This window comes from Tasmannia lanceolata, unplaced genomic scaffold (assembly GCF_043159265.1).
Source record: "Tasmannia lanceolata isolate RefF3 unplaced genomic scaffold, GAP_Taslan_0.1 ptg000037l, whole genome shotgun sequence".
Classification (NCBI taxonomy): domain Eukaryota; kingdom Viridiplantae; phylum Streptophyta; class Magnoliopsida; order Canellales; family Winteraceae; genus Tasmannia; species Tasmannia lanceolata.
In genome coordinates this window covers 9,950,862-9,976,415 of record NW_027518714.1, presented here as the reverse complement: position 1 = coordinate 9,976,415, position 25,554 = coordinate 9,950,862, and the positions used below count along the sequence as shown (strand labels likewise).

General features: G+C 39.6%; 1 protein-coding gene and 1 pseudogene across 1 annotated transcript; both read right to left on the bottom strand.

Moving 5' to 3' along the window:
- Window positions 1-10,367: 10,367 nt before the first annotated feature.
- Window positions 10,368-15,358, bottom strand: LOC143862497 (chaperone protein ClpB1). Its single transcript, XM_077373553.1, has 9 exons — window positions 15,201-15,358; window positions 13,375-14,251; window positions 12,994-13,281; window positions 12,689-12,870; window positions 12,321-12,602; window positions 11,869-12,209; window positions 11,307-11,586; window positions 10,993-11,190; window positions 10,368-10,889 (listed from the first exon to the last, which is right to left on the bottom strand). Exons 2-9 carry the CDS (start codon window positions 14,234-14,236, stop codon window positions 10,596-10,598), a joined length of 2,727 nt encoding a protein of 908 aa, XP_077229668.1. The 5' UTR covers window positions 14,237-14,251; window positions 15,201-15,358; the 3' UTR covers window positions 10,368-10,595.
- Window positions 15,359-22,312: 6,954 nt separating this feature from the next.
- LOC143860393 (dirigent protein 22 pseudogene) lies at window positions 22,313-22,852 on the bottom strand (annotated as a pseudogene).
- Between the last annotated feature and the right edge of the window lie 2,702 nt (window positions 22,853-25,554).

Genomic DNA, 25,554 nt, shown 5'->3' with positions numbered 1-25,554 from the left:
AAAGCTCAAAAACTTGAAACGTGAGTTCATTCCCATCTATGTCTCTATATCTAGGTTTTGTTTTTCATTTCTTTTAGGGTTTTGCATCTCCTTCTCCCTTTCAATGGAGGATGAGGAAGATGAATCGTAGGGTAGGAAGAAAAAAAACAGTGATAATGAACGAGTGGAAAAAACAGGTAGTAAAAACGTGTTCATAAGGGACTTGATAAGCCCACTCGGAATTTGGTAGCCCCATTTTGATACTGGATAACCCCAACCCCAGAGACTTGCAAACCCCCTTCCAAAACTCCAATGCCGTTGGCCAATTTTAAGGGACTTGATAAGCCCATTCGTAAATTGGTAATCCTATTTTGATACTAGATAACTCCAATCCCAAATACTTGAAAACCCCCTTCCAAAACTCTAGCACCCTCGGCCATTTTTCAGGGACTTGATAAGCCCATTCGAAAATTGGTAACCCCATTTTAATACTTGGTAACCCCAATCCCAGAGACTTGAAAACCCCCTTCCAAACTCCAGTACCTTCGGCCAATTTTCAAAGACTTGATAAACCTATTCAGAAATTGGTAACCCCATTTTTGATACTAGATAACCCCTTTCCGAGAGACTTGAAAACCCCCTTCCAAAACTCCAGTACCCTTGGCCAATTTTAAGGGACATGATCACCCCATTCAGAAATTGGTAACCCCATTTTTTATACTAGATAACCCCAATCCTAGAGACTTAAAAACCCCCTTCCAAAACTCCAGTACCCTTGGCCAATTTTCAAGCACTCGATAAGCCCATTCGAAAATTGGTAACCCTACTTTTGACAGTTACTAACCCCCTTCCAAAGAGTTGATAAACCCCTTCTGCTACAAAACCCCATATGCCTATAGCAACTCTTCTAATGACATTACAATTCTGCTCATGATAGAAATAACAAAAGAAATGGATGTTATTTTCATTAAATGTGCTTCATGTATTACATCCCAATTTGTGCATTACAAAAAAAAAAAAAATTAAGTAAATAAAAAAATGTGTACCCATCCATTCATGTATTACATCAACTTTTTCTTATACAACCACTTGTCTTCCAAAAAAGTGAGTGAAGCCATCCATGCATTATCTTTAGAACACACCCTAAAAGACAACCACTTAAACCCTAAACAAGATAAATCAGAAACAGTGGAATGAAAAATAGTGCAAAACCCTAAAAAAAACAAAAACAAAACGTAGATATAGATGGTAAGAACTCAACATTCAAGTTTTCAAGATTTGCCTGCAACAGTGGTGATTGAACAAGGAGGAAAATGACTAGTGGGGTAAAAAATAAAAAAATGTGATAATGAAAAAGTAAAAGAAGAGGGGAAGAAGGAAAAAAAAAGGTCAAAACATGTTGTAAATGCCAAAGGGCATTTTCGTCCAACTTTTACTAACAAGACCTTTTTTGTCCCTCGGTGATATTTTTGAAAAGCATGGGTCCTCTCCATAATTTCGCCTATGGTTTGTCCCCCATTGGTAATTGTTCCCATTAAAAAAACCCTTGTTTTCCCAAACCCAAACGTCATGTTCTTCCTCAAATTGAAACGTCAGCTATTAAGGAACAATTCATATTTTTTCCGAGGTGATGATATTTTCACCTCCGGCAGTACTTGCACCCCCCTGATGACGAGATTTGACATAAATTTGCTCACTTTTCACGTCAAATCAGGTATAATATCATCTTCCTTTTTTCCAAACGTCATTTTATCCACCAAACTTCAACAGTGTGCGCGATAAACCGCTGGTAGAAAGGCCGTAAATCCCCTGTTAAAAAAATCTCTCTCTCTCTCTCTCTCTCTAAATACATACAAATTACTCTAGAAGCTTAAGCCAGGGAGTTGGCATCATTTAATCTTTTATACTTTGATACTCACACGTAGGGAGGAGGTTCTCTAACTCTGGAAGAGTCCTCGACAGCTTGCTTAGAAAATGTTGATGGATCTTGGGAAAAGATCCTAAGGAAAAAGACCCAACAGGCCAAGACAGAAAAGGCCCCAACATACATATTATAGCAAGGAGTAAAAAGTTGACTTTAATTCTTGTAAGCACTTTTCCTTAGGTGAGACCTGCACTAGAGTCGTGGGAGAACAGATGACCACTCCCAGTAGACTAATTAAAGATAGCCCCATAGAAGGAAAAGTCATTAAAAAATGCCCAAATAGCTCATTTGCAACTTAATATAGTCACATTGACTATTCACATAGTTTAATCTAATCTAATCTAACTACTATATATAAAGGCGGAACCGTGGGTTAAGTTCTTCCACCCTTTGCCGTTATTTCCGCTTATGTTCTACTGCTATAATTCCAATTGGATCTTCCTTTTTCCAAACGTCATTTTCTTCACCAAACTTCAACAGTGTGTGCGATAAACCTCTGGTAGAAAGGCCGTAAATCTCCTGTAAAAAATCTCTCTCTCTCTCTCTAAATACATACAAATTACTCCGGAAGCTTAAGCCAGGGAGTTGGCATCATTTAATCTTTTATACTTTGATACTCACACGTAGGGAGGAGGTTCTCTAACTCTGGAAGAGTCCTCGACAGCTTGCTTAGAAAATGTTGATGGATCTTGGGAAAAGATCCTAAGGAAAAAGACCCAACAGGCCAAGACAGAAAAGGCCCCAACATACATATTATAGCGAGGAGTATAAAGTTGACTTTAATTCTTGTAAGCACTTTTCCTTAGGTGAGACCTGCACTAGAGGCGTGGGAGAACAAATGACCACTCCCAGTAGACTAATTAAAGATAGCCCCATAGAATCACTAAAAAATGCCCAAATAGCTCATTTGCAACTTAATATAGTCACATTGAATATTCACATAGTTTAATCTAATCTAATCTAACTACTATGAATCGTGGGTTAAGTTCTTCCACCCTTTGCCGTTATTTTCGCTTATGTCCCACTGCTATAATTCCAATTATATCACATATGTAAGGGCATTTGTGTCATTTTCCGTTATTTGTGCACATTTTTTATCCACACGTTAGCATTACTCTTTTACCATTAACGGGCGGAACCGTGGGTTAAGTTCTTCCACCCTTTCCCGTTATTTCCGCTTGTGTCTCATTGCCATAATTCCAATTGTATCCCACATGTAAGGGCATTTGTGTCATTTTCTGTTATTTGTGCTCATTTTTTATCTACACGTTAGCATTACTCTTTTACCATTAAACCCTTGGCTGATTTTTTTGATCCACACGCAGCATTACTCTATTACCATTAACCCTTTTGCTGATATCTAACATCCGTCTCTATGAGAAATTATTTGAGGGTAAAATCGTAATCTAAATACGAAAAGTACGGACATAGAGTACCTGTCTATGACAATTACAGCAAAAAACTACCAAGAAGAGGTAAAGACATATGACAATGACGAAAGAACTACTTTATATTACTCATGCAGGACACTTGCAAAATATTGATGGATTCCGAGCACCTAAAAAGGACAACACTTATGGAAATCCCTATCGATTGGAGGGCTAGGATCAGCCTATATTGATTGGAGGGCTAGGATCAACCTATGGAAATGGTTTTACGGGTACAACCGATTGATGTTGTGTTCCATCACATGGACGGTTTAGATCAACCTATAACCCTCTATAGATCGGAGGGTTCGGATCAACCTATGAAAATTATTTTTGGGGCACTACCTATGTAGGAAGTGGCCCATCCAAAAGAATTTTTTTTCTTTTTATCTTTGATTTACACGTCAGCATTACTCTTTTACCATTAACCCCTTTGCTGATATCTAACATCTATCTCTATGAGAAATTATTTCTGGGTAAAATCGTAATCTACATACGAAAAGTACTGACATAGGTACGGGCCATACCGTACATTTTAATAGAGTGAGGAGTGCGATCATCAAAATATGGTGAGTAATGCCATTATAAAATATGGTAGTGAGGACATTAGCACTATATATAATTTCAAACCGTCGTTGTTACTTGGATGTTCCCACGCAGGTCGGGTTCAACTCGAATTTGGGTTGGGTCGGGTTAAGCTTTTTCGCAAATCGGGTTGGGTTGGGTTGGGAAAAATCAACCCAAATTGGAAATCGGCTTGGGTCGGGTTGGGCTGTCGGGCAACCCAACCTGACCCGAAACCCGAATTTGGGTTCCATCTGAAGAAGTTCTGTATATTTGTGTTTTTCTTTTTCAACATTGAAATAGTCTCCACAGTCCACAATGGACGGTTTGGATAATCCTATGGTGCGGGCCATACTGTACTTGAATAAAGTGAGGAGTGTGATCATCAAAATATAGTAGTGCGGATAGTATTTTCCTTTGTTAATTGTTAGTCCCTGTTTGGTTTGGATTTTGAGAATCGATTGTGAGTTAAAAACTGATTATTGGTGACTCACTATTGGTTCTCAAAATCCAAAACAATCCGACTTGAGTTGAGGTGGTCAACAATTGGTACCATATTAAATCGGGTTAGCCCGACCCAACCCAACCCGAATTGGGTCGGGTTGACACCCAAGTTGCACCCTAACGATGATGAGAAAACTACTTTTCCTTATTCACTATGTGCGGGTCAAATTACAGAAATGTTGTTATTACGAATGCAGGACACCTGTAAAAATATTGACGAATTTTGGGCACCTTAAGAGGAACAACAATCATGGAAACCTCTATAAATTGGACGGCTAGGAGCAGCCTATGGAAATGATTTTACGGGCACAACCTATTGATGTTGTGTTCCATCACATGAACGATTTAGATCAACCTATGATGTGGTATGATGTGGTCTGTACAATTTTAAATGGATAGCACATGCATTTTTACTAGTTGAGGATAAGAAGTCTAAATTCCAAGTTGCTTTCTCAACTTCTCATGCGACTTGGACTCAGATTGCTCTTAATTGCATATAATAATTAGTTTTGGACTCAAAATCAATTTTCAAAAATGAAAATGAACAGAGCCTAAGGTATATAAACCCATGAGTTTTTATATGGTGTGTGGCTGTAAAAAGTAAACCCACAACGTAAATAGGTTACCAATGTAGTGTGGCTGTATAAAGTAAACCCACAACGTAAATAGGTTACGAATGTAATGTGGAGAGAGAGAGAGAGAGCATACAATTATGGCACGCTGTATGCATTCCATGCTGGAAGGTGATGGACTCCAGCAATGGTTAAGGCCCTCGTATTTAATGCTTCCAGAGAAAAGGGAATTAATTCATGGTCGATTCTGTAACATATAAATAGGAATCGCTAATTATACCTCATGAAAAAAATACTTCTTTCTCCATAGAATTAGCCACTCCGTTTCTTTAATTATGTTTTCTGTTCAAAGAACATAAATATGACATGGTTACAGGAGTCCATCCATCGCATATGTGCTTCAAGAGACATCAAGCCATAGCCATTGACTTGAAGTAGGGACTTAAAAGAACGATACACAGACAAGAAAATGGCTTATGAGTTGTATTCCTTTGAAGGGATTCATCATTCATAAGGAAGTAATTCCCCATCGGAAAGCCGGTAATGCAAAATCTGGACCTGCAGGCCATAGTGAAACATGTTTTAACACCAACAACTGACTCTTCTTTTAAGCATGAAATCAAATAAAGATAACTCCGAAAATCTAATATTGTGGAGATTGAGATAGAACGCAAGCAAGAGGCACAATGGATACCAACAAAAGTAGTCCTTACTAGAAAATTATTAGATAATTTTAAGTTTAAGTTTTTGTAAATAGGACATTAAGGCCACTTTGGAAGCCATTAACTAGGATATATAGATATTCAACTATTATAATCGATCACTATTTTCTTACAAAATTATATGCAAATAAGAATATGTGATAGTCTGCAAATTATTTTTTAGGGTACCCAAAGAGGTCTCAAGGGCGTATTGCAAACTTAGGTAGTCTTGACAACTGCCATCCTTTTCCAGCTTGTAGGTGAGATCGATAGTTGGATTCCACTAACAAGATCGATGTTTGACAAAGGGAACTGAACCCCTTACTATTATTATTTTCCCTCGATCTCCTAGTTATGATACTCGATACACTGACGGATGACCTTAATAGTGATGTCCGAACCTTTGTACTATGTGCCGAATATATAATATTTCATCATATGCTTACGATATCAATTAGATAATTGGCCTAATGGATCTCTCTATTGGTAGAGAATGTAGGCGTTGGTGCCCCTACTACAACATATACACCCCTTAACACAGAAAGCCATTTCGCGGCTCAATTTTGCATGAGAGAACTAACTCACTTTTGTGGGAGAGAAAAACCACCACGGAGGGAATTAAATGAGTAAGACAAATATGCTTAAAAGTGAGCCGGTGTGACTGTTCTCATGCAAAAGTGGGCTGCGAAATGGCTTTAATTTCCGCAAAATTGCCTAACAAATCCATGACTATTCTTTTTACACTACAAGGGGCTTTCCAGGGGAAGAAAAAGGGTCAATCCTACCAACAATGTCCCACATGAATATTTAGTCCCTCTGAATTGCACCAAGTCGTTGCGGGAAAAAACAGAGAGACCAGCTTTAAGACGGAAGAAGCCCTTTCTACAACTTATTAAGAACGTAGGAGAGAGCCCCACATTCTTTCTGGGGTTTTCCCTCTTCTCATGGGGAAGCATCTTCTCGAAGCATCACTCATGGGTAATCCTTTTTTGTCCTCCTCTCTGCTTCTGTTTTTCAGGTTTTGAGAGGCTCTTGAGGGTGTTGAACTAAGTGTTTGATCAACGGATTTTTCCTCGTTAGTGTTGAAGATTTTTAGTGATTGCTTCTGATCACTACCCATTTAATACAAAACACATATTTTCCCCTTTGTCTTTCGACGTAAAAAAAACAAAGGAGCTTGTGCCTTACTTTGTGTAAAATTTGGACTCAGGTGAGAAATGGGCCAAGGTAAACAGGAGTTAACTTGGGAACTTAATAATTGTCTCCAAGGTATTTTCAGACTGTATTCTATGAAATGTCTCAAATAAGACATACTTTATAACGAAAAAAAAACCTTTACCAGTTTAAATTTGGGATTAGAACAGCCATAAGCTCACTTTTTCCGATATCTTTGCCACTTTAGTCACAACCATGGCTTTAAATTTCGATCCAAACCCGAAATTTCGGGTTTCAGTCAAGACTGAAACCGAAATCGGGTATAACCAAAACGTTACAAAATTTCTGTCAAAATTCTGGAAACGAATTCCTCAAATTTCATCCGAAATTTAATGATTTTCACCCAAAAATCTTGATTCTGTTCATTATTTAATATTTTCCCAAATTATAGTTTCGGTCCGGTGAGAACCGAAACACATTCATAAACCGAAATTTGAAACCATGGTCACAACTCATTAGACTCATAACTGCTTTAGAGGTTCGGTATTCGTTGAATATAAAATCAGTAGAGTGTAATATTGGAGGAGAAAACTATGGTTGTGTTCTTCAACTATTCTCGGCCAGGCTTTTGGGTTTTTTTTCCTCTGAAGAGAATTAAAAAAAAAATTAAAAAAGAAGAATGATGTTTGGCCAGCACAACCCGGTCTGACCATTTTTCCAAAATCGGCTAAAACTGCTGAATCATCGAAGCGAACTATAGTAGCTCCAAGCTATTCTATTTTGCCCTGAATGAGAAGCATTTAAATCCGCAACCTTATAAAACCAAAATAAGTAAGGATTTAAATTTTGAACACACCATTTTAGTCTCAATGGATGACAAATAAAGAACTACTGAAAAGTAAACTTGATAACATGGAAGTACGGTGCACAGGACTGTTTGCTAGATCAATTTAAATAGCGGGGGCTGGGGGTGGCCAGTAACGTTCAACTTGATCTCTGCATTGAGACTGCAAAGGTCAAGATACTAAGATGAGACATCCCCTTGGTATACTAATATATTCTGGTGCCGGAGATCAGAGACACCGCTTTCTGTGTTGAGGGTTCCACGCAAAAGCAAAGATCCCACATCAGAAAAGTGAATGGAAGTCAATGGGTAATAATGACTTGGGCACCCTCCCTTACCTTTTAAGGGTGAGTTCTACTTGGGTCCCAACATTCTGCTTGAGGAAGAACCGATCTGCCCTTTGAATCTCTAGCATGAACACTGTAGAGAAGAGAAGAAAGAGATCAGAAGCATCCAAGGCTGAATTGCCATAGATACCATATGACCACCATTATTCAGGAACAACAACACAACAGGTTTAACTGGGTGCATAGGGCCTTTTTTTTTATGTATGGAAGACCACACTCTTACTTGATAATTATTGAGTTCAAGGTAGTGAGACCTATTTATATTGGAAGGGTGTTGAAATGTTTCTAGCTTTATTTTCAAAAAAAAGAAGAAGAAATGTTTCTAGCTTTATCTTTCTAGTACTATACGAATGCTTATCTTTAGAAGAAAATACTAAAGAATGTTCAACTTTATATCTTTGGATTTCGAGAAAGGATGAATTGAAAATAGCAAAGGCACCCCTCATGATTGAGAACTATAATGGTTCAATATGCCTAATATGCCTAGTCTGATCTTTTCTTTCGAGTCAATTGAGGAAACTCAGTTTCCAACTGAGTTAGCGATCAGTGATCTCGATCCTGCCTTTTCAAATTAGGTGGCCAAGGATGGGTCACCATCACATCACATGCTTTCAGCAGAGAACATTCAGGCACTTGCACCCACGCGCTGGACCTACACCAATAAATGATAAATCTGATATGCTTGTGTGATCTGTGTCTACTTTATGCACTTATGGGGTGCCTTGCGTCCCATAGCAAACAACAATGATAGGTTTTGATAATAGTACCAGCTCTCTTCTAAAGTGGCTGTTCACAAAAGGGATAGACATCTTTTTTTTTTTTTTTTGTTCTGGAAAGGTAACAATTTTATTTTATTTCATCATAAAACGAGTACAAAGGTAGAACACAAGGGACGAGATATCCCTATGTAGTACAATTAGAGTAGTTTGCTAGAGTAGGACTCCCAATAAACCAGTAACGATTAACATGGTGTCTATTCTACTCACTCCCTCTTTGCAAGAGGATCCGCCATAGAGTTAGCCGATCTTCATCTATGCTCCAACAATGGTCGAATGACTCGGATTAAATCACGAACCTCATCCAACACATTTGCCAGGCGCCACAGTCCAGCACATCAATTCCGAGCCCAAGCAATTACATTTGTAGAATCCCCTTCCACTATCAACGGTCCCAAATTTTTTGGTCCCATATTATACGCCATCGTAATCCATAAAGTAAAGCTCTAGCCTCTGCTTCGTTTGCGTCACATAGCCCCCACAGGGCCTGAGTACGGCATTAAGATTTCTCTTTTAGAATCACATAACACGCCTCCGATCCCTGCTTGACCTGGGTTGCCCATTGAACAAGGGATAGAAATCTTTGGATAAGGATATTCCTCGGATTGATTATCCTGCTTGGTTAAATTTATCTAGGAATATTTGTATAAGTTATTCCAGTACGTGGTAGCTAATATCACATATCAGTATCAGTTAGTAGCAAATTAATAACTATATCAAGGATCAGATGGCCTCTCCAGGAATGGAAAATGTATAAATGGAGACTATCCTCTGATATGGTAGTAAGTAGCCAGCAACATTTTTTTTAATCACATGAAGAGTAAGGTTATCTTAGTGAACGTTGTGGAAGCTGAGTTGTTTTAAATCTAACTGCTGCTTTTTCCATTTGCTATTTAGATGAAATTTCCACTTCCTTTCCAACCTTAATTCGCAGGCTTCCTATCATTTCTCTCATTCCAACTCTACCCTGTTCTTCCATATTGGGTTTCCCAGATTCACCAATTGAATCTTCAAAAGCAACATCAGATGAGTCGGGTAAAGAAACTTCCAATACTTCCACAAGACTGTAGAACCACCTTCAATTCATATAAAAATGCCTTGGCAGTTTCCATGTAGAGCCACCTAAAATTTCTAGGCAATATCCTACAAATTTTATGATCAACAATACAAAATTAGTTGCTTTTTCAATGTGTTGGGAGTATTTGATATAGGCATGCGCAGCAAGCCACACCAAATACTCGAGGAATTAACTTAAAGATAACAAGGGCGGGAACATAATGAGTCGAAGTATTTGGTTTAGGAATGCCATGCCAAATACTTGAAATTAACCCAAAGACTAGAACACGCCTTAAAAAAAGTAGAGATGGAACATGCCTTCACAAAAAGGAGAGATACCTGCAAATCCAGGAGAGGTGCTGCTGCAGTAAAACCTCTGCCAGCAACCTCCTTTTCAACATCAGAAACTGATTCTAAAGATCCATCCCAGATAGTTTTACGTTGGAAACTTGAGCTTTAGTAACCAGAATACAAACCGTACTAAGTTGGATGAAATTTCAGCAAACATAAAAAGAGAATTTGCAGTAAGCCTCTGAACTTTAGTAGTAGTAAATTGTCTGAAACTTCAGCCAACACATGTGAAATCAACTAATATAGACACCCTACCAAATGAAACAAGTTTCTTTCATGGAAGAAGTCTGCAAACTTTATCTCCACCACACAAACGACAAAACCCTTAACACAACAACAAACACCCTCCAAATTGGCATTCTCAAGCATCACACAGCAGCAACCAATCCTCCCATCTACTCTTCCATTTCATCTTCATCATCCGCCTCTATCTTCATCTTCTTCACCACCTGTGCAGGATCTTTAACCGGCCCCTTTGGAATCTCAATCAAGATATCTGACTTCTGCCCAGTCTTGGCATTCACCAGCCCTCCATTCTTCTCTACCCTATATGACAACTCTTTCCCTCCTGCTGCAGCGTCGATATAAACAGTGGAGTTCTCGTCAATTTCTTCCCTTATGAGCATCCTCGACAGCTGTGTCACCACTTTCTTCTCTAGCCATCTCCTTATCGGCCTCGCTCCATATACCTACAAAAAGAGAAACAGTAAGCCCCAAGCCCATCACATAAACCGACCAGTAGGATGAACAGTAAACATTTTAGTCTTTGAGATGAAGAAGTGAAATACTTACTGGGTCATAAGATTCCGCCAAGACAATGTCCAAAGCAGCATCAGATACAGCTAAAGCCACCCCACGCTCCGCCAGTCTGCTGGCGACGTCCTTCATCTGGAATCTCGCAACTTTCAGGAGTTGATCATGTGACAGAGGATCGAAGATCACAATCTCATCCAGCCTATTGAGTAACTCAGGCCTGAAATGCCTCCTCACCTGCACACATCGAAAGAAACATTTAAGCAAAAATAATCAAATACAACCATTAAAAACTATGAATTCAACTGAGAGAAAACCAAACGGGAGAGCTGCCATTCATCTACAATTTTTACCTCTTGCATGACCCGGTCTCGGGCACTCTGCATAGAGGATTTTCCAGAAAGACCAGCAAGGAGGTACTCTGCTCCTAGGTTCGACGTCATGATGATGACCGTGTTAGAGAAATCAACTGTCCTCCCCTGGCCATCAGTTAATCGACCATCATCGAGAACTTGGAGAAGCGTGTTGAAAACAGCAACATGAGCCTTCTCTACTTCATCGAACAGTACAACACTGTATGGCCGCCTCCTCACAGCCTCCGTCAACTGCCCACCTTCTTCGTGGCCAACATATCTAAATAATTACCAAAGATGAGCAAGTGTCCACAAAAACAATGTAAAAATTCAAAATAAGATAATTCATATTTCAATCATATGAATTTCGGCAAACTCTTTGGCTGATCGTTTAGCGAAAGAAGGGGTGGTCCTCCAGGATAATATTGTTGTATTTAACTCTTTAGTGGCGTTGACCACTTTGTACTTTTTGTTTTTGGGACATCTTGTTTCTTGGAATATATTGTTACTGTTAACTTTCGAAAAAAAAAATAAAAAAATTCAATCATATGTATATACTTACCCTGGAGGAGCACCAATGAGTCGCGAGACAGAATGCTGCTCCATGTATTCTGACATATCAATTCGTATGAGCAAATTCTCATCATCAAACAATTGCTGAGCAAGAGCTTTTGCAAGCTCTGTTTTACCAACTCCAGTTGGTCCCAAGAATAGGAATGATCCTGTTGGCTGTTGGGGCCGACCTAGTCCAGCTCTAGACCTCAAGACAGCTTCTGCAACTGCATTGACTGCTTGATTTTGTCCCACCACTCTCTCGTGCAATCTCTCTCCGAGACCTATCAGCCTCTCTTTATCATTTTGGCCAAGCCTGGTAACAGGAATACCCGTCCAGCGACTCACAACCTATAACAGAATTCCACCCAGCAGCAAAGCATGCAATCAGAAACCATTACATAGCTATTGCATTTCAATTGGGTTTATTTTCATTCCACCAATGAATCTAACAATCCATACCTCCGCAATCTGATCAGGTCCAACAGTTTCTGTCAGCATTAAGTTCTCGTCTGTAGTTCCTTCGAGTTTCGCTATAGCAGCTTCAATTTCTTGGATTGCCCCGTACCGCAGATCAGCAACACGGGCCAAATCCATTCTCCTCTCGGCCTCTTGTATACTGAACATCACCTCTTCACGACGCTGTTTCAACCTTCGGATCTCATCGATCCTCTCCTTCTCTTTCTTGTATTTCATCATCAACGGTTGCAATTTATCCCTCAAATCATCTAGTTCTCTACGGACCTGTAATGGAAATTCTACATTAGGAGAACTGTCGAAAGAAATTTTAGTAGCTTAGCTTGTTTCAATTCATTATCAAAGATACTCACATCCACTAGCCGAGCTTTGCTGGCTTTGTCTTTCTCTTTCTCAAGGGCATGCAATTCGACTTCTAATTGAATTCTCTTCCTTTCCAGGTTATCAATTTCTTCTGGCTGGCTGTCTAGCTGAACTCTCACATTAGCGCAAGCTTCATCAACCAGATCAATTGCCTTATCCGGAAGGTGACGCCCTTAATAGAAGAAAATGCACAATCCATCAGTAATTGAATCAACAAAAAAAAGCTTATACTACAACGTCTAACACAACTGTAATTAAGAAAAATAGGAAAAAAAACCTGAAAAATCTCACATACCGGTAATATATCGACTAGATAGTTGAGCAGCAACAACAAGAGCGCGATCTTGAATTCGAACACCATGATGTCCTTCATATTTCTCTTTCAATCCACGAAGGATGCTAATTGTATCCGGCACACTTGGCTCGGCCACATAAACTTGCTGAAAGCGGCGTTCAAATGCCGCATCTTTCTCCACATACTTCCTGTACTCTTCGAGTGTGGTTGCACCGATGCAGCGTAGCTGCCCTCTGGCCAACATTGGCTTGAATAAATTCGCCGCATCCATCGAACCTTCGGTTCGGCCTAAACGTTCACAGATTGCAAAAAGTTTAACAGAACATATCATGACAAAAATAGAGAGAATAACAAAACCTTGCGATTCCAAATTTGACTCACCTGCTCCAAGAACAAGATGGATTTCGTCAATAAATAGTATAACCTTCCCTTGAGCTTCTTCGACTTCTTTCAACACTGCTTTCAGTCTCTCTTCAAATTCTCCCCTGTACTTAGCACCAGCAACGAGAGCACCCATATCCAATGCCACCAGCCTCACATCAAGCAAATTGCTAGGGACATCACCCCTCACAATTCTCTGCGCAATTCCCTCAACTACAGCAGTCTTTCCAACACCGGGCTCTCCAATTAGAACAGGATTGTTCTTTGTCCTCCTAGAAAGAATTCTTATAACCCTTCTGATTTCCTCATCTCGGCCAATAACTGGATCAAGCTTCCCGGCCTGCTCAACGAGATCACGACCATAAGTCCTAAGCGCTTGAAAATTCGTGTCCCCGGAAGCACTCTCCACCTTCTTCCCTTCCTTTCCCCTCAATTTATCCACTTCTGACTTCACTTGAGAAGTACTCACACCAGCTTCTTTAAGGATATCTCCAATCTGAGAATCCTCAAGCAAGCCTAGAATCAACTGATCAACTGCCAAATGGGTGTCACCACGGGATTTCTGGGAGGATTGTGCACGCCTTATAACCTTGATTAGAGAAGTACTCGCAGGGACTTCATCAGGAGCAGGGGTTTGTGAGGGGATTTTCTTCATTGCCTGTTTCAAGACTCGTTCGAAGGAATTTGCGGCTTCCTCTCCGCCGGCATTAGAAATAGCCTGCCGGAAAATTCCATTTGGATCTGATATCAAAGCTAGGGCTATGTGAACTGGGGTGAATTGGACATGGCCGGAATTCATGGCTAGCTCGTGGGCTCCGGCAAGAGCTTCATTTGTCTTGTGGGTGAATTTATCAGGATTCATGGCTCCTTTCTATTCCTACAAAAGAACAAAACCAAATAAAAATAGCATGGGTTTCTCGATGGTTTTTCTATATCGTTTCAAAGGATATTATTAGTAACCACAACTAAAACTCAGTTTGTACAACTAAGATAATCAAAATGGGTTTTTATGGTTTGTTAAAGTGCAAAAGATTAAATAATGCCATCTCCAACAGCTTAAGCTTTTGGAGTAATTGGTTGTTTTCACATGATTCAGAGCTGATTTTCTGTACACAATTTCACTTGTGTAATGGCGGATTGATATGCAAGGGATGAATGCTGACTAGTCAGGCAAGGAACTCATTCTAGAAAGTGATGAGCCAAGGGATGAGAAGGCCAATGCACTCAATCTCCGGTTTGTCATCGATGATTCAGCAAGAGAACTGGGATCCCAAACAGAAGGTAATTGTATGGTGAAAACCAGTAGCGTTATATCAACCTTGATAAACGATGTAAAGGATATTTCAACTATGGATAATGGAAGGTTAGCACTAGACATGAGGTCTTTTCAACTACATTTTATGATCAAGGAAATGGCCAGATATTCATGTTGAATCCCCAATTGGGTAATGGGTGATGAGAAACTGATTTTTCAGTTGATATTGCATGTGGTTGGGAATATGTTGAATGGGTGTGATGGAGGGTTAATAACATTTCGAGTTCTTATTTCGGCAAGATCATAGATGGGTTCATGGAGACAAAACCTCATGTGCCTATGTAAAGATTGAAATTGGGACTAACAGTTCAAACGCTGAACACTTGATTTCATCAGCACAGTTCACTAGGATTGAGGTAGTGTTAAAGTATAAAAGATTAAATAACAACATCTCCAATAGCTTAAGCTTTTGGAGTGATTGGTTGTTTTCACATGGCTAAAATCAACACTGGACAGAAAAGAACAGAAACATAACAATATAAGAGCAATGGAAAGAGTAAAAGAGACATACCTCTGTCTGCGATTCAGTTGCTATTGAAAATTTCAGAAAAAACGATCTGTTCGAGCTTTTGTTTCTGTCTTTGTGAAAATTCAATGGGTATTGGAACGAGGGGAGAAGGGTTTTTGTTAGAGAGGAAAGAGGCTTCGGTATTTGTCTGGAAGCAGAGGGGTCGGTTCTAGAAACTACCAGAGAATTCTAGGTGGATTACATCGCATCGCCTGGAACCACCCATTAAATCTTGGCCGTCCGATTTCTTAATTCAATTATATATCTTTTAATTGCCCGTCTTATTTTAGACTGGGCTTGGGCTGGGCTTTGTTCAGCCCAACAGTTAATAGGGTGAGTGTGAACATCTGGTTCAAACAAAAGAGATGCTTTTGAAGAGTACGGTGGGGACCATTCCATTGGAAGATCCTTACCGTTCATTTGTTGGGTCACAACGTAAATAGGTTGCAACCGGTAGATCATGTCTATAGGATAATCCTAACCCTCTCATCTATAGAGACTTCTATAATGTGCGGCCTTCTATAGATCGGAGGGTTAGGATCATCCTATGGATATGATCTATCGTGTGCATCCTATTTATCCCAACAAATGAATTATTTGGATCATCCTTTGAACTGTTCTCACTATACTTCTTGAAAAATACTGGACTTCACACATACACACCATAAAAATTCTCACTTTCTTGATATAAAAAGAGCTGGCTTACAAAGTTCGGAATTGAGAATAGGGATTTGGTAGCGTCCATCGCATTTCGCAGATGGCCTACTACTGCATGTGAGAGCAACCACATAGGCTCACTTTTCAGCAGATTTTGTTTTCATTCACGAGGTGGCTGCTCTCACATGCCACAGGCCATCCGTGAAATGCCTTCTGCAATGGATGCTAGCAAATCCCGAGAGAATAATTATGCGGTTAAATGTAAAAGGAGAAAAGTACGGAATGAGGGCCGATGTTTAGTGAAAATACGGATTGCAAAACAAGAACAAAAAACGGGCTAATCTTCAAAATCGGGTTGGAAAAAGACCCTGATACCCTTTTGAAATCAACATAAACGTCATTCACGAGGTTCTTTTGGTTCGTCTAGTATTTGAACCGACAGAAGTCACAGAACCTTGGGTTCGTTTCTATCTTGGCCGTCGGAAATACCTAGAGATGGATGGATGCCTGACACATGTTGAAATTTTTTTTGAAATGCCAGCGGCTCAATACGTAGTTGGTTTGGATTGGATTGAAATCTTTCTGTGAACCCAGAGTCCTTGGGTTCCTTTAAATTTTGGTCGTCGCTAATATGAATAGACGGTTGGATCCACGACACGTGGACATCAATATGAAATATGAAATTTCGGTCCGAAATTTAAAACCATGAGTATAACTAGCTTGGTAGTTGTAGAGTTTAAGCAAGGGCTTATTAATATGACATTTTATATGGTCCTGTATGGTCCAATAATTTTCAAAAAGTACTGTACGGACCCCACCATAGGATGATCCAAACTGTCCATTTGATAGGCAGAAATGTAAATATGTTGTGCCCCAAAAATCATTTCCATAGGATGATTCCAACCCTCGGATCTATAGAGGTTTCCATAGTATGCAGTTCCTCTGTAGATTGGAGGGCTAGGACCATCCTATGGAAATGAGTTTTTGGGCACAACCTATTTACGTTGTGGCCCATCAAATGGATGATTTGGATCATCATATGATGTGGGCCATACAATACTTTTGAAAAATACTGGACTCTACCGGCATACACCATATAAAAACTCCTATTAATAGAAAGGGCTCCTGTTAGGAATTTTATTTTTGGAAAAACCTATGATATAAAACTCACATCACCAATTGCCCCCCCTCGATTTTTGCAGAAAATTTTCAGAGTGGAGGGGATTGGATACTGGGTAGGTCTGGTTTTAGAAAGGCCAATTTTTTTTCCTCTTAGCGACAAGCCAACAGCATGGTGGTAGGGATTTTGATGTGGGTCCCATTCGTTGTTCAAAATTGAAACGTAAGCCAACAGCATAATGGACCTAATGGTAGGGTTTTTGATGTGGGTCCCATTCATTGTTCAAAATCGAAACGTGACAAGAGGACTCGCTGCGCTTAAACGAGAAGTTTCCGGAATAAAATATAGGGAATGATATACTCGACCCTTTTATTAATTGGGACAGCCCACTTTATTGTAAAGGGGGAGTCATAATTGCACTAGAGGGGCTGCCCCAAATAGATCATTACTTTCCATTTTTTATACAAGGAAAATTATATTTCTAGTTTGAGAAATGTTATCAACACAGGCATATTTTGATATTTGCACAAACCCAGCTCTATTTTCTTCTTTAACAGGCTTTTGAGAGCTTTTCGGGAAATGTAATAACCTTTTGACGAGAAATTATATGATGGGTGGCCATACAAACTCATATATTTCAAAATGTACAGTACGGTGCATTCCATAGGATGATCCAAACCATCCATGTGTTGGGTCACAACGTAAATCGCTTGTGCCCAAAAAAATCATTTCCATGGGATGATCCTAACCCTTCAATCTAAGGGAGACTGCACATTATGGAAACTTCAATAGATTGGAGGGTTAGGATCATCCTATGGAAATGGTTTTTTGGGCACAACATATTTATGTTGTAGCCCAACAATTGGACGGTTTGGATCATCTTATGGAGTGGGCCGTACTGTATATTTTGAAAAATAAGAGTTTGTACGGCCACCCATCATATAATATTTTAATTGAAAGGTTTGTACAGCCACCCATCATATAATTTTAAAATTGAAACTAATTTGAATAGAAATTTGTGCAAATTTAATTTTTTTACTTTATAATAATTTATTAATTGATGTATAACAACTATTTTTTGCCCCATCTGGTGCACATTCCTGGCTCCGCCTATGAGGACAGGGTTCCAGAAGAAGATAGTTTTTGTTTCCTTGGGTGCGGAAAAAAACAAGAGTGAGAGAAAAAGAAAGAGTGTTTTCCTCTTACTTTCTCCTCTATTGAAAAATAGAGATGTAGTTTCTTTTTTCTTAGGCTGCCCTTGAAAAGGCCTTAGTTGAGAGGACAAGAGGAAGGGTTTACAATTTGTGAGTTTCAGGTTAATCTATTATAATAATTGTATATTTTTCTCATAGTGGAAGAACATCTTCTTGCCCGAGGACAAGAGAAAGGGTTACAATTTGTGCGTTTCAGGTTAATCCATTACAATCATTGTATTTTGTTTCCTCCTATTGGAAGATCGTCTTCTTACCCGAGGACATAGGCATCTTGGCTGAACCACTTAAAATTCTCGGTGTATGCATCTCTTCTGGTTTATTTCTTTTTATTATGTCATTTCTTTTGGATCAGATTTTCCCTGTTAGATTTCTCAACACCATATGTGAAACAACTAGTTACTCCAAAAGCTTAAGCTGTTGGAGAAATGTGTTTTTAATCTTTTATACTTTAACTATCCGGGAGGTTTGAACTCAGGACCTTCGGCTCTGATACTATGTGAAACAACCAGTTACTCCAAAAGCTTAGGCTGTCGGAGAAAGGTGTTTTTAATCTTTTATACTTTACCATATGTTGTTTTTTCTCATTCTTCATATGACTCTATCAAATCACATATGTGTTAAACTAAATCATCCCCGTTTGGATCTTTGGCCATTAAAAAGAAAAGAAAAGAAAACATTAACCTTACAGGGAAGAATCCTCATGTCCGCAGCATTATCATCCTAGCTTTTGCCAGACTTTCCGGAGTGGTTGCATGTGTTCTTGAGCTCCAAACATGCCTAAGAAGTGCCCTAGGCCTTCTCTCCACCCATACCTTGGACGCTGAAATTCCTTCTCAAAAGGTGGTGGTAGCACTTGGTGTGGAAAGGACCTAGAGCAATTTTATTGATGCGAAGAGACATCCATCAAGCTTCTTCCTTTCCGAGTCTAGCCCTCTTTGATTGTTCTAAGGCTCTCCCAACCATGGTTTTAAATTTCAATCGAAATCCGAAATTTCCGGATTCAGTAGAGGACGAAACCGAAATCGATAATACCTGAAATGGTAGTTTATTTCGGCTGAAATTTCATTCGAAATTTAAGGGATTTCATCCAAAAATCTCGATTTTTGATAATTATTTAATATTATCCTGAAATTTCAGCCGAAATTACCAAAATTTAGGAAATTTCAATCAAAATAAACTACGAGATAAAATAGCCGTTGAATTGATTTCGTCAGATTTCGGCCGTAATTTCAAAATTTCGGTGAGGACCGAAACGCATTCCGAAACCGAAATTTGAAACCATGCTCCCAACCATGTAAAACACCTGCCATTGCAAGCACTTGCTGCTCTAAGGATAAGGCCAATGCAAAGGCCGGTCAAAATTGGAAACTTTCTAACAATCCGACTTTTGAAAGATAATATTGTCATGTGGTTGTTTTTGTCCCCGCACAACAGACAATTAAAGGGGAAAACAAGGTGAGTGGTCACTCCTCGTTCCCACTGAAAAATACCCTCCCTATGGGGATCGAGTAGAATTTGAAGTGAAGCCAGGGGAGCTACGGCTTGCCTCTATCATGGTTTCAAATTTCGGTTTCGGAATGAGTTTCAGTCCTCTCTGAAACCGAAACTGAAATTTTGGCTGAAATCCAACGAAATCAATTAACATAATATTTTACCTCATACAAAATTTGGGCCGAAATTACCGAAATTTCAGGAAAATATCATATGATGAAAAAAATCAACATTTTTTTGGGTGAAATTCCTTAAATTTTGGATGAAATTTTAGGAAAAACGAAATTTCGATCGAAATTTTATAACGTTTCGGGTAGGGCTGCAACTCGAGCCGGGTAAAACCCGACCCGCATCGACCCGACCCGAAAATAGCCTGGGTCGGGTTTAGGTTTCATGGGTTTCGGGTCGAGCCGGGTTCAGCATTCAAAAGCCCGCATGAATCTCGGGTCGAGCCGGGTTTGAAGGGGCCCGACCCGACCCGACCCGAGTTACATAAGTTATAGTGTGTACATTTTTTCTATTGTTAGTTAAAAGTTAAAGGGATAATTACATTTACACCCCCTCTAGTTTCTGACACATCCACTTCCACCCCTATAGTTTAAAACGTGACAAATACACCCTTGTAGTTTCAATTTGTTTAAGGTAGGCCCCCTCAGTTGAAGGTTCGTCCAGAGATTGAAGGGTTAGGATGATCCGATGGAGCTGATTTTTTTGGCACACCCTAACTATGTCAGGACCCATCAAATGAACGCTTTGGATCATCCAAACAATGTGGGCCCCCATTATTTGGATGATTTTTTGGTAGTGTTTGGATTCGGGTAGGGGCCCACATTATTTGGATGATCCAAAGCGTTCATTTGATGGGTCCTGACATAGATATGGTGTGCCCAAAAAATCAGCTCCATCGGATCATCCTAACCCTTCAATCTATGGACGAACCTTCAGCTGAGGGGGCAAACCTTAAACAAATTGAAACTACAGGGGTGTATTTGTCACGTTTTAAACTATAGGGGTGGAAGTGGATGTGTCAGAAACTAGAGGGGCTGTAAATGTAATTATCCCAAAGTTAAAAGTGAAAACCCACGCACCCATTGTTACTGTATGTGAGTGTAATTTTCTGCTTCTATGAGTTGAGTTGATTCAAGTGTTTGATTCAGCATTGTTTGATCGTAATTACAACATTGTTTGATTACAGCATTGTTTGATTCAAGTGTGATGTGAGTGTAATTACATCATTGTTTGATTCAAGTGTAATGTGAGTGTAATTTCTGCTTCTATGAGTTGAGTTGCCTTGCCAAACAAGAAATTTCCTTAAAAATTTGCGTCAACGTGAAAAAACCCGACCCGACCCGAACCGACCCGAGATTTATCATGGGTAGGGCCGGGTTTGGGAATCGTGGGTTTTCCGAAAAAAAACCCGACCCGACCCGACCCGAGATATTTCTCGGGTAGGGTTGGGTTCTCCAAAACCCGACCCGCCCGACCCGAGTTGCAGCCCTAGTTTCGGGTATACCCGATTTCAGTCTTGACCGAAAACTAAAATTTCGGATTTCGTTCGAAATTTAAAACCATGGCCTCTATTATGTGGCAAGCTATCCTAAAGCATCGCTGGCAGGCTGGCAGCACTGTTGAAGTACATAGATGCAAATCAAGCTATGCTACAATGCCAAAATGGAATTGTGGGACCCATGCACTTTTCCCGCAAATATTTTTCCTTAAAAATATCTATGTAACACCAAATAATTCTATTAAACTAGTAGTTGAAAATTTTCACCCACTCTCCTTATTAAACCTGCCATTGTCGATGGCATGTGATTAGAGTTGGTCGCACCATGAGCATGGGAATTTTTTTTTGCTAACATTAGGCATATTGTTGTTTTTTTTTATCTCTACCTTTTAACCTTAATTTATTGAGTGGCTTAACTGCGACAGAGCTCGGATGCGGCGAGAATTAGACCACATCCATTGTAATAGCCAAAGAAATACTTTAAAATAAGGAAGCAGTACAAGGCATGAGAGGGACCAAAATACAGAACAAATGGACGGAAATATATCAGCTCCAATTTAGTTTAACTTAAGCTGGTGATGTAAATGCATCTTAGTCGATCGAGGATCATATGCTCTACTATGGTAATCAGATTGATCATATAGTTCCGATTAATGGCCAAAAGTGCTAGATCCATGATCGGATCCCTTTAGAACCATCAGCTGGTGATTAGCGGCATGCCCAGATCAATGGCAGATACCTTCAGATCTATCGAATCATCAAGATCCATTGGCCTGATCTTTGATTTGGGATACTTCAATGGAAGTGATGATAACTGCCCCACTTGGCTAACCGCAGACGCCCCACTCAATTTCTCTTTTCATGAACCCACTAGGGGGGGGGGGGGGGGGGGGGAGAGAGAGAGAGAGAGTTCCTACTACAGGAAGGGGTCGAATTTATCCTCATCACACTAAACATAGGTTATGCACAAATTAAACCAGAAAAAAGGGTAGGAAAGAAATCCCGATTGCATTTTATATGAAACGTAACAGCACATATTTATTAAAAATAGCATATATCTCAGAAACTAAACCCGAAAATTTGAAACATGATCAATCTACCAACACTAGCATCCCCTCCATTTGATTTAGTAATGGAGAATTGTGACATTGAACTGGATGACCGCATTGAGGCCTGGAATATCAAGGTACACTGTCTCTAATATGGCATAGCCCCTAGCGAACCGAAACACGCCTGTCCCAGACACCACCGACACCTCCCTATGCTTAAGGAAGAATCGATCCGAACCTTGGATCTCCAAGGTACTACCATTGTACTTCTCATTCGTAAAGACCGCCGAAAAGACCAAATGGAGGTCCGATCCATCCAATGCTGAGTTCACATAGATTCCACGTCCCTGGCCCACTTGGGTCGAGTTCCTCTCAATGGCTTCGGTTAACACATCACTGGTCACAATTATGGTACCAAACTTTAGTACACTTGAGTTAGTGCCATTCATGCCGGCAACGGGAAACGCAGTTGTATTTATACCCGTCTCCCAATCTTGCATGTAGAACACCATGTTGGTCTCCTTCAACTTCCAACCTTGTGCCTCGGCGCCCACCACCAAAGCTATAAACACTAGAACCACAAATGCAACACATTGGGTTGAGGTGTTTGATGCCATGGATGGCTTCAATGAACTAGCAATGCTGGGTGAGAATTAAAAAATGTCTAATTGGTTTGGATGAATCAATTCACGGAAGAAGGTGCTTACTTATACTAAGAAAAATGGTAGGTTGAGAGTGCTAAAAAGGGCATCTCCATGCAGTTTTCTAAAGTACAGATCAGAAGATTAGCATTATTATCGCTTGGAGCCCACAATCTAATATTTTTAGAAAGATTATTCGAAGACTTTTGAATTGTTTATTGTTAATCACCAACTGTCTCGGTGTATAATCATCTTGCCTTGGTTTTTTTTATATTCGTAAAACAGGTACACGCTCACCTACGCATACTATGCGTGGTGTAAAAAACAAAAGGTATCCCATTGAACTTCCGTCCTCAAAACCAGGCCAATAATTTTGACTGGAACAAATAACTAAAGTGATCTACTTGGAAGATACGGTAGTGTCAGGGAGCTTTATAACAGCCCTTTATAGTAATCCATTTAGCCGACAGTGCGTCGGTGATCACTCTTAATATGCGGACCATGTGCTCGACAAGAATCCCCTAATTAATCTACATATTTTCTTCTTCTTAATCTATGGTGGTTTTATTTTTGTTTCTTCTTACTCAATGGTGGGACGCAGAAGCATCCCTTCACCTATCAGCCTTGACATTGCTCTACTAGTGTAGTTGATGTTGTCCTTTGTGTTTGCTTGTTTTAGATGGCATTTTATATGTCCATTTGTATCTTAGGAGGGGTATTTTGGTTATTTTTTTAGTACTTGTTGCAATTTAGGCATTTTGCATTAGAGAGGGTTGTGTTAGTCCTTTTTCATTGTAATTGCCTATAAAAGGCCATTTCCCATCATTTGTAACTAGACCTTGATTTGAATTAGAATTGGAAAAAGAGAGTTTTCTCTAGAACTTGGATCTAGTGGACTTTGGAGAGAAAACATATTGCAAAAGAGGATTTTTCTTGTGGAATTTTCATCCAAGGGAGAAATTGAGCTTGGAGATCAAGCTCCTCCTTGGAATTTTAGCTTCTTTTACCTTGAAATTCAAGGTTTCATCTATTTTTACCAAAATTCAGCATCTCCTTGTTGAATTTCAAGTTTTTTTCAACAAGAATCCATCAAGAAGAGCTCACAAATCCAAGATCCAGCCCTAACTTTCAACATTGCCAGAAATCCGAAGCTTCCGAGCATTTTATCCGGCATCACAGGCCACCTAATCATATTCTACTGTATAGTATGATTATTTTTTGGGATTTGCTAGGGATCATCACAGAAGGCATTCTGCGGAACGGCTGTCGCTTGAGAGAACAGCCACGTTTGATTAATAAATGTATAGGACAAAATCTGAGCATATGTGGCTTCTCTATAATGCAACTGCCGTTCCGTGAAATGCCTTCTACGATGGTCCCTAGCAAATTCATTATTTTTTGCACAAAATGGATGTATACCGGCTCCAATTTTAAGGGTGTGCATACTGACTAGAATTCCCTGCACAACACAAGTGAATTTTTTCCATTAACACAAGTTGGAAAGGTTCTCGTATCTAGCCATATTGCATTCATGAGTTATGACACGGAGTATAATCAGGGCGTGGTCCTTTTATTTGACCCAATGACAGCCAATTTTATAAGTAGCAGCGGTTGGATCAAATATCAACGGCGGCACCTATGTCATACTCCTGTTACATGCAGAAACGCGCTAACACTATATAATTTTGTTGGTAAACAGTTTCCTGAGGGGCGCATGTTGCCATAGGTTAAGTTTTTTTTTTTTTAAACATGGGTTTAAAGACAATTAAGGATAATAATCTCTTTTAAAGTACAAAATTTGTAAGAGTTGTAAGTGCATGAGGTGACAACCCTATTCTCCAAGGGATTTGCTAGTGACCATTGCAGAAGGCATTTCGTGGTCCCGCTGTTGCATGAGAGAGCAGCCACCTGATCAGATGACTTAAATGAGTAAGACAAAATCTGAGCCAATGTGGCTGCTCTTTTATGCAACAGCGAGACTGCGAATTGCATTCTTTGATAGTCCCTAGCAAATCCTATTTTCCAAAGTTATAAATATAAGAGCAACACACAAAGAGAAATCCAGAGTGATTTAGGGTTTCTCTGGGTTGTCCATGATCTAAAGGACAAGCCCAAGATTATTATGGAGCATCTTCAACGATCGGATCACATAGAATCGGTTTCCGTACCTAAGTTCGATTAGTTCAATCCTAGCTATCATAATCACATAATCGCCATTTGGAAACATACATGCATACATGTGCATACATACACAGGATCATGCCCCATATATGACGGTATACATACATTCATACATGCCATATATGAATGTATTTCAGAGTTTTAACGAATCCAAGATATCATAATCACACAACCGCAATTTGGAAAAACAGTGTTTCAGCTACCGGATTCATTTCTCACGTGTTAAAATTAAAGATGCATGCAACACGCCACTCAGTGAAATAGTGACATTATATTATGTCATATATTATTGAGGTGCACCTCACTTATTTTGTTTCCTAGTCAGTAACAAATATTAATTTGATGAATGAAATTATGGAAACCTTGAAGTCGTAGCCACGGGGAATCCCCGTCCCTGCCTCCAGACTCTATGGAAACGCGTTTAATGGATTTTTTATTTAAAAATTCTACTTAAAATATATTTGGGAAAAAATATTAGGAAAATTTTAGGAACACCA

What these genes read in the sequence shown, in the direction of transcription:
- LOC143862497 (XM_077373553.1), bottom strand. Translation starts at nt 14,236, where the DNA reads ATGAATCCTGATAAATTCACCCACAAGACAAATGAAGCTCTTGCCGGA. An exon ending in CCATCTTGTTCTTGGAGCAG is followed by an intron (nt 13,282 to 13,374) that starts GTGAGTCAAATT and finishes GTGAACGTTTAG; the next exon opens with GCCGAACCGAAGGTTCGATG. An exon ending in ATCTAGTCGATATATTACCG is followed by an intron (nt 12,871 to 12,993) that starts GTATGTGAGATT and finishes TCTTCTATTAAG; the next exon opens with GGCGTCACCTTCCGGATAAG.